This window comes from Onychomys torridus, chromosome 1 (genome assembly GCF_903995425.1).
Source record: "Onychomys torridus chromosome 1, mOncTor1.1, whole genome shotgun sequence".
NCBI classification, from domain to species: Eukaryota; Metazoa; Chordata; class Mammalia; order Rodentia; family Cricetidae; genus Onychomys; species Onychomys torridus.
This window is the reverse complement of record NC_050443.1, coordinates 128279323-128289022: the sequence shown is the minus strand read 5'-3', so window position 1 is coordinate 128289022 and position 9700 is coordinate 128279323. Positions and strand designations below refer to the sequence as shown.

At 48.8% G+C, this 9700-nt stretch overlaps 2 protein-coding genes and 1 non-coding gene across 4 annotated transcripts in view; 1 reads left to right on the top strand and 2 right to left on the bottom strand.

Annotated features, from left to right (window-relative positions):
- The window catches only part of LOC118594502 (solute carrier family 22 member 19-like), a 703508-nt gene that overhangs the window by 255115 nt on the left and 438693 nt on the right, over positions 1–9700 (top strand). The gene's annotated exons all lie outside the window — the stretch shown is intronic.
- Positions 87–7559, bottom strand: B3gat3 (beta-1,3-glucuronyltransferase 3). Its single transcript, XM_036204549.1, has 5 exons — positions 7330–7559; positions 5625–5799; positions 1426–1786; positions 953–1243; positions 87–588 (listed from the first exon to the last, which is right to left on the bottom strand). Exons 1-5 carry the CDS (start codon positions 7409–7411, stop codon positions 490–492), a joined length of 1008 nt encoding a protein of 335 aa, XP_036060442.1. The 5' UTR covers positions 7412–7559; the 3' UTR covers positions 87–489.
- Positions 8167–8226, bottom strand: LOC118576857. The gene has a single exon (XR_004944056.1). It is a non-coding gene; the product is annotated as a U7 small nuclear RNA (small nuclear RNA).

The following is a 9700-nucleotide window of genomic DNA, read 5'->3' as shown; positions in this document are numbered from 1 at the left end:
CAGCCTGCGTAGGAACAGGCTGCCTGTCTCTCTTGGGATGAGAGAGCAGCAAGGAGGTTTGCCAAGTGAAGGGAAACACGAAGCCCTCCAGGTTGAGACTCTTTATTCTAGAGGTAGGAAGGGATCCGCATGCTCAGGTGGGGAGGGTCCAGCCCAGCTCCTCTAGCCCCCCCAGTGCATGCTTGTCCCCAATAAGTTACCCAGTTCCCTCAGCCACCCTCCCTCCTGAGTCCATTTGTCCTGCTCCACCCCAGATGGGGCTGACCTGGCTCCATACAACAGCTGCTTGTCCCCAGCTTGTGGGCAGTGCCACAGAGCAGGCTGGGGGAGGGGATGGAAGCAGCTGGGCCACACCCTGTGGTTGGAGGGGCTGCCTCTGGTTCTGAGGGGTCAGGTCTTTTTAAAAAAAACCACATCCTGGGCTGGCCTGGAGCCCAGTCCCACAAGGTATGTGCCTAAAATAAGGTAGAAGTCAGGGTGAGGCTGCCATCACACCTCAATGGCTGGGTTTGAGCCCTGGCCCTGCCGCTGCAGCTGCTCCTCCTGCTTCATCTTAGGTTTCTCTGTCCGTGTGTGCCATACTAGTACCTGTGAAGTAAGGCTGAGGGTCAGGACCAGCCATGCCCGGGGCCCTAGGGCATGTGATCTAGAATGGATTCCACCAGCCCCCCTTCCACATTAAGAGTTGGTATATAACGTATGAAGTATGGGGGTGGGAGAACTTCACTGCCTCTAAAATGGGGCTTTGTTCCTTGACCTTCTGATACACACACGAGTTCAGAGACATCTGTAAGGTCAAGTGGCAGGAGCCCTGCCTTGACTCTCAGTAGTCTTTTCAACGGGGTGAAATCAAAGCTGATCAGAGATCTGGAGGGTTTCTCTTGGTTCAAACACCCATTCCCACTTCTCCCATTAACTGCTCATCCCAGAGCCAGTTTCTCCATCCTCTTACCTGAGTACAGTTGGCAGCCCGTGGCTCCAGGTCCTTGGGTTCCACAAGATGGCTCAGGAGACTACTCTCCAGGTGGCCCCGGGGTGCAGTAGCATCAAACTGGGCATTGGGCTTAGCCAAAAGCAAGGGCAGGGCAACAGCAAATCCCGCCATATCCAGGGGAAAGGGCCTGTTGGGTTCCCATGCTGTGTGGAAACCCACGACCCGGCCATCCTGTACTTGAGGACCCTCAAATCGCAGGCCGCCCACCAGCCCCACAGGCCACACTGAGACACCACGAGTCCAACGCATCTAATGGAGATGAGAGAAGAAACAGAGTGGTGGCCCAGGGGAAAGAACCACTTTGTTCATTGACACCTCTCCCATACTGTTCCCCATCTTCACCCAGCAGCCTACATCAACACTGGTAAGCAAGATAAAGAAGGGAGCTGGTGTTACTTGGCCTCTTTCCCTATCTTTATCCCAGGGCTCACCTCCTTAAAGAGCTCCCGGCTGTAGGTGTTGTCATCATCAGCAAAATACACGACTCCCTGGGTCCCTGGTGGTGGTGGGTCTTTTTCCCCCCCAACAGCACCCCCTCTGCCTCGGAGCCAGTCCAGGGCCTTGTTGCGCTGTTCTACTCCTCGGGGCCGAACCCATCCTGGCTCGCCTTCCCTAAGCCGCTGAGCCTTGGGGGTTAGGACAGCTAGGTGTGTGAAGAGAAGACCAGAGGCAGCCAGCAGCCCCGAGACCAGCGGGGTAGGGCTCTCAGCATCCTCCACCAGCAACCAGTGTAGACGGGGCACCAGGCTCAGGGTCTGGGATAGTCGAACCAGCTCTGCCTTCTGTACCAGCCTGCAGGGGGAGAGATGCAGGAAGGAAGGGGCCAGGCAACCTTGGTCCACAGCACTTAGGATGGCAGCTGCTCCTGGCCACTGTTAGTATCTCCCGTGGCTTTTCCTCCAACAGTGCCCAAGCTCTGCATGTGTTATTTAGGATACACCCAGGGCTTCAGGTATTCAAACAAGTATCAAGAGACTGCCAAGTTGCCTCCTTCTTCCTTAAGTGTCAATTTCATGCAGATGTTCATCTGCCCTGACTTTCCAGACCAGGTTAGCACCCATTTCAACCTCAGGACTCAGGCTGGGGCAAGACTATAGGGCACATGATTTGGAATCAAATAGATCTGGGTTTGAATAATGTACTTTGTTCTGGTTTTTGATACAGGGTCTTATGTTCTTAGGCTAGCCTCAAACTCCACATGCTGGTGAGGAGTCTTGTATTCCTGCTCCTCCTATTTCTGCCTCGCAGTACTGGGATGCCATACCCGGCATGTTCAATTTTATCAGGTGAAATACTTTTGGAAAGGGCTTAATCTGAGCACCAAGTTTACTCAGGAATAAAACTGGATTAAGAAGATGGGCGGGTTGGGGATTTAGTTCAGTGGTAGAGCGCTTGCCTAGCAAGCACAAGGCCCTGAGTTCGATCCTCAGCTCCAAAAAAGAAAAAAAAAAAAAGGAAGATGGGCATAAACCGGGCAGTAGTGGCACACACTTTCAATGACAGCACTTGGTTGGGAGGCAGAGGCAGGCAGATCTGTGTAGCCTTGTCTTGAAAAACCAAAATAAAACAATAAAGTAAAATAAAAAAGATGATGGGCATAGTGATGCATACCTTTAATCCCAGCACCTGGGAGGTAGAGGCAAGCAGACCTCTTTGGAGTCTAAGGCTACCCTAGTCTACATATTAAGTTCCAGGACAGCTAGGACTACATAGAGAGACCCTGTCTCAAAAAATAATAAATAGCCGGGCAGTGGTGTCACACGCCTTTAATCCCAGCACTCGGGAGGCAGAGGCAGGCGGATCTCTGTGAGTTAGAGGCCAGCCTGGGCTACCAAGTAAGCTCCAGGAAAAGGTGCAAAGCTACACTGGGAAACCCTGTCTCAAAAAAACCAAAACATAAAAAATAAAAATAAATAAATAAAAATAATAATAATAAATAAGATGGATAAGGGCTGGAAATGTAGTTCATTGGTAACATGTTTGCCTAGCCAGTATGCAGTTCAATTACCAGCAGCAAAATAATAAAAATAAAATGAGATGACTACTTTATAAGTTTTTTTTTTTTCCTGGTTTTTTGAGACAGGGTTTCTCTGTGCAGTTTTGGTGCCTGTCCTGGATCTCACTCTGTAGACCAGGCTGGCCTCGAACTCAGAGATCTGCCTGGCTCTGCCTCCCAAGTGCTGGAATTAAAGGCATGTGCCACCACCACCTGGCCAACTTTATAAGTTTTTTGTTTGTTTGGGTTTGTTTTGTTTTTTGTTTGTTTTTGTTATAGGTTTTATAAATATTTTGGCTTTTAGACAGAGTCTCACACTGAAGCCCAGGTTAGCCTCAAACTCAACAATTTTCCTGGCTCCATTTGAATTCTGAGATTACAAGTATGTCTTCATCCCTAGAACAATATTATTTATTTATTTCAGGGTTAGGGATTAAACCCAAGGCCGTGCACATGCTAAGCAAGCACTCAGCCATCAAGTTATACATCCCAGACAAAGGTATATTTTAGAAAAACAAGATAGGCTGGCTGTGGTGGCACACTTTTAGTCCTAGCATTCAGGAGGCAGAAGCAGGCAGATCTCTGTGAGTGTAGACAGGTTGGTCTACAGAGTAAGCAAGCCAGCCAGTGTGAGACCCTATCTCAAAATTAAAAAAGAGAAAGGAGAGAGACAGAGAGAGAGCTGGAGAAGCAGTTAAGAGCACTTGATGGTCTTACAGAGGACCAATGTTTGATTCCCAGCACCCATATCATCTCACAACCACTTATAACTCCAGTTCCAGGGTACCTGCTGCCCTCTTCTGGCCTTTATGGTACCTGCACACTCTCAGCGCACATACATATACTCAGGAAGAAACATACACATAAAATAAAAAGTAAATAAGTAAACAAGGTAACAAATTCTAATTTATTTTAACCAATTAGATCTGGAAGGCAAAGACATAGACTTCAAGAACCAGCCAGGTCTACATAGCAAGTTCCAGGCCAGCCATGGCTACATAGTAAGGCACTGTCTCAAAAAATAAAAAGGGCTGGGCAGTGTTGCAGACCTTTAAATCCAGCATTTTGGAGGCAGAGGCAGGTGGATCTCTGAGTTTGAGGTCAGCCTGGTCTACAAAGCAAGTTCCAGGACAGCCACACTACACAAGGAAATCCTGTCTCAAAAAAAAAAAAAAAAAAAAAAAAAAAAAAAAAAAAAAAATCCTGGTCATTTTCCTCCAGATAAGAAAATAATTTGTTTATTTTTTCATTCTGAGACAGGATGTGGAGCCCTGGCTGACCTGGAAGTATCACAGATCCTCCAACCTCTGCCTTCCAAGTACTAGGATTAAAGATGCTCTCCACCCATGCCCAGCTGTTTGATTAATTTTGAAATGCCCAACCTGAAATTATTTTAAAGAAAGCACTAGGAATATGTGGTTTGCCTCTTCTGGGTTTCCTTATCATTGGTTCAATGCTCAGGGAGTTGATGGAATGTATAAGTGTATGTGAAGGTGTCCACAGTTGCCTCACTAGGCAGGTCAGTCAGCTGAGTCCAGGAAAGCATGATAACAGGATTTTTTGGCTGCAGATTCCAAACTACACTCTTTTTTGGTTTTTAGAGACAGGGTTTCTCTGTGTAGCTTTGCGCCTTTCCTGGAACTCACTTGGTAGCCCAGGCTGGCCTTAAACTCACGGAGATCTACCTGGCTCTGCCTCCAGAGTGCTGGGATTAAAAGCGTGTGCCACTGCTGCCACCACCACCTGGCATCCAAACTATACTCTTAAATTGGTTTTCTCAATACTAAAACAAGATTTTGACTTAAAAAAAAAAAAAAAAAATCAATCATCCAGCACAGTCCCTGGCTAAAACAAACAACAAAACCACACACACACACACACACACACACACACACACACACACACAAAATATAAGTGACAAGACCTTATCCAAAAGCTGGCAGACTATCCTACCCCTTTCTACAACGTGCTGCTGGGGATCACTGTCAGGGCCTAGTGAAGGCTAAGTCAGTATTGTCCCCCTGGACCTGCTTAGCCCTGGTTTTTTAATTTACTCAGGAGTTTTTGTTTGTTTGTTTGTTGTTGTTGGTTTTTTTTTGTTTGTGGGCTTGTTTTCTGAGACAGGGTCTTACTCTGTAGTTTAGGATGGGTGCAAACTAGTAGTCATTAGTCTGCCAAGTGCTGGGATTATGGATGTCAACTACCACACCTGGATCTCATCAAAATGTTAGAACTTTCTAACCAAGAAATTCCTAAGAGGAGTTAATTCATTGACAAGCTCAAACATTCTCTCAAATTTTATTGTCCTATCTTAAAGTTTAGCAGTAACCCAGAGCTAGTGGGGCTTCTCATGCCTTTAATCCCAGCACTCCAGGAGGCAGACACAATCAGATCTCTATGCATTAGAGGCCAGCCTGGTCTGCAGAGCTAGTTCCAAGAGAGCCAGGTCTACACCGAGAAACCCTGACTGACCTGGGGAGGGGGGTTAGCCAATCTGAATAAGGCTAAATCATTTATCCTAACATTTTGCAAACTCTAGTTTAAGGATCACACCCTAGTTCAATGCCTCCCCAAATTCATCATTAACCCGTCTTCTTGGTAAATGCAGACCTCTTGGGTACACCAGAGCCATACCTGGCATAGGTTGGGGTAATGACATAGATTGTAGGCAGAGCCTCAGGTTCAGGGGGCTGGGCTGGGACAGGGGGTGGCCGACGGAGATCAGCTTGCAACTGGGAAATCCTCAGGTCCTTCTGCCGAAGCTGCTCAGCTGCCGCTCTCAGTGGAGGGAGGCAGTCACATGGCTGGCCTGGTCCCAGAAAGCACCAACAGGGAATGGGAATTGGGGCGAGAACCACAAGATAGTAAGTAGTTCAGCAACCCAGAGCCCAAATCTTTTTTTTTTTTTTTTTTTTTTTTTTTGCCAGAGCTGAGGATCGAACCCAGGGCCTTGTGCTTGCTTGCTAGGTAAGCGCTGTACCACTGAGCTAAATCCCCAACGAGCCCAAATCTTTTTAACTGTTAGCCAATACAGGACTTCCCTTTTAACTTGGTTTTTTTTTTTTTTTTTTTTTTTTTTTTTTTTAAGCATGGCACTCTATCTTTCTTTTACTGTTGTTGTTTGAAGATAGGGTCTTGCTATATGGCCCCAAGTTGGCATCAGATCCTTAACTCATTGGCCTGTTTTCCAAACAGTGGGCCGCTATATTCAACTCTTTTGTTGTTGTTTGAGACAGGGTTTCTCTGTGGAGCCTTGGCTGTGCTGGAACTCGCTCTGTAGACCAGGGTGGCCTCGAACTCACTGCTGGGATCAAAGGCGTGCGCTCTACCACTACCAGCTCGTTCAACTCTTCCTTGTTAGTCAAGTTCATCTCCAACCCAGGGCCTCCAACTTGCTGGTGCTCTATTACTGCACCTTCAGACCAGCTACTATTTTAACTCAGACACTAAGCTAATTATCTGCCAGTCTTTCTATCCTTTTTACCTGTGACACTAATTTTACATTCTAGACCAATAGGAATAGAGAAGTCTGAACCCTCGAGGCTCATATAATAGCACTACCTAAAAAGCATTTACCAAATTCCTGAATAAAACGCTGGATTCAACCTGCTCTGTGATCATGTGACCACTGACTTGTCAGTAAATTCACTGACTCCACCACTGGATAAACATTTATTGAATACTCCTGAGAAACCCTGCTTTAAGATAAATCAAAGGACGGGGGTGGGGGGAGTGTTGCCAGCACATGCACGCCTGTAATCCCAGCACTCGGGAGGCAGAGGCAGGCGGATCTCTGTAAGTTCGAGGCCAGCCTGGTCTACAGAGCTAGTCCAGGACAGCCAGTGCTGTTACACAGAGAAACCCTGCCTCGATTAAAAAAAAAAAAGATAAAGATAAAGCAGAGACTAATAAAGTCATTATAAATTGCGATAACGAGCCACTTAGGCAATAATTAAAAAGGGATTGGGACTAATAAGGATTACTTGAGCTAAAGTGGTCAGGGAAGTCCTCTCTGCGGTGACATCTGGCCTAGAACCTTAAGTCTTGGGGGAAAAGCACCGGAGGTCAGGAGCTCGAGGGAGAACGAACACCGGCTTCTCAAAGCCTGTCAGCAAGCGAGCCTGAGAGGCAGAGAGGCGGCGGGGTCGGGCCGGTCGCGCGGCGGCGGCGGCGGCGGGGTGATGGCGCCTGACTGGCAGGCGTGCAGCTGCGGGCCACGGCCAGGTGCAGCCCTGGGACCACCGAGAGCCGTGCGAGGGCCGGGCGGGAAGCCGCCGTCGGCTGCGCTCTTCCCCTGCGTCTAGGGCCGGCCCTCCGCACCCCGCCCCGCCCCGCTCACCGAGCTGCACCAGCGCGTAGAGGAGGCCGGCGATCGACACCAGGAAGTAGGCAAGAAACACGTTCTTCAGCTTCAGCTTCATGGCCGCGCCGCCGGGGCAGGCGGGTCCGCCGCGCGGCCGGGACAGGTCCGCCCGCCCCTCGGCCCTCCCGCGGGCCCCGCCCCGCCCCCCGCCCCGCCCTCCCCTTGTAGTTTTCCGAGAACCTGGGTCTCTGAGCGCCACGCGGGACCACTTCCGGCTGGTGGCGCCCCTCCCCAAGGTAACTTCCGGCCCCCCTCCTGGTAGGCCGACCAGGGCGATGACGCCACGTCCGCTGCGCCTGGCGTGCAGCGCCGGCTGTCGGAACCTTGACGGGAGCTCGTGGGACCTCGCTGGAAATTGAGAACAGGCCCCGCCCCTCCCCGTGGGTTTTCTAGACACCCATTCATCCTTCAGCCTCCGCGCCCAGCGCTGGATGTGCAAAGCAACAGTCGTTCGATACTTGTTCAACAAATGAATGCAATCTATGGCCCGCCAGGTGCCAGTCCAGTTCAGCTGGTCTGTCTGTTCAGCGGTTCTCAATCTTCCTGATCTGCGACCCTTTAATACAGCTCATGTTGTGGTGACTCCCCAACCATAAAATTACCTTCCTTGGGCTGGGCGTTGTTTTTTGTTTTGTTTTTCCAGACAGAGTTTTCTTTGTATAGTTTTGGAGCCTTTCCTAGAATTCACTCTGTAGACCAGGCTGGCCTCGAACTCACAGCGATCCGCCTGCCTCTGCCTCCCGAGTGCTGGGATTAAGGCGTGCACCGCCACCACCGCTCGGCTAAGGCTGAGCTTTTTTTTTTTTTTTTTTAAGGGGTTTTCCGACAGAAGCCGGAAAACCTGATAGACAAATTCTAAGAGCTGTAACACAGCAGGTGGGGGGGTGTTTGCTGGTGGCAGCGCACGACTGTAATCCCAGCACTCGGGAGGCAGAGCCAGGCGGGTCTCTGTGAGTTCGAGTCCAGCCTGGTCTACCAAGTGAGCTCCAGGAAAGGAGCAAAGCTACACAGAGAAACCCTGTCTCGAAACACCCACACACACCCCCCCCCAACAAAAGAGCTGTAACACTAAGGCTGAGTTTTTAAAATTAGTTAAGTCTCCATGTCTTTTCTCGTGAACTGGCAGCCCAAAGAAAAAGCCACCTACAGAGTTTTGAGACATGTAGCCCAGACTAGCCTACAACATGCATAGTAGTCTTAGGATTTGAACTGCTACCTGCCTGCAAAGTCGATGCCCCCACCCCCCTATATCTGAAAAGGTCTGTTGTCTAGGATGGCCTTGATCTTCTGACTCAGGTAATCTTTCTCTCTCCAGAACAGATGAGTAGAAGCTCCTTCCTAGCAAGTTCAAATAACAACAGGAGGATATTTTAAATGCTGGTAGAGCATTCCATAGGTCAGATCTCCAGCAATGCAAATCAGTTTTTAAAAGCTGAGTGTAGTGATGCATATCTCCCAGTACTTGGGAGGCTGTGGATAAAGGACCAGGTGCTCAAAGCCAGTGGAGTACATATCAAAATCCTGCCTTGGGTTGAGCATGGTGGCACACATCTTTAATTCCAGTACTTGGAAGAGGCAGGAGGATCTCTGTGAGTTCCACACCAGGCTACTCTACAAAGTTGAGTTCCAGGACAGCCAGAAATATCACACAGAGAAACTGTCTGGAAACAACCCCCCCCCCCCAAAAAAAAAGGTGTTGTATATTGGGTGTGTGTTCATTCAGGTCTGTGGAAAGAAGGCACAGAGCCTTTTCCAGCTACAGATGATCCGTCTCTCTGGACTGAACCACTGACATTTAGCAAAGAGCCCTTTTATTGTTTAGCAGGTCAATTCCATACACCAAAACCTCTTATCTAAGCCCTCCAAAGGGATAATGCCAATGCAAATTCTCAGTAAAGGAATACCAGTGTTCTGGGTTGTCCCTAAACCACGTTTGCATAGGCTTTGAAACTCAGATAAGGCTTCAAACAGAAGGTCCTGCAGACAGGAGGTAGCAGTCACAAAGTGTAGATGCTGGTACTAGGTGAGTTATAATACTCTGGAATCAAACCAGCTGCAGCTCTGTAGGAATTCTCCCAACAAAAAAAGTAAAAAGTTTAAAAGTGCTATTAGCTAAAAATAAATAGCCTTTTGATGCGAACATCTGACCTTGTATTTGGTTTCCATCCAAAGTGACACCATTAGCTCTGATCACCACTTATTAAGCCCACTATAACATGACAACTGAGGCCAGGTGGTGGTTGGTGATCCCAGTACTCAGGAGGCAGAAGCAGGCAAATCTCTGTGAGTTCAAGGCCAGTCTGGTCCACAGAGCTGGTTCCAGGACAGCCAAGGCTACACAGAGAAA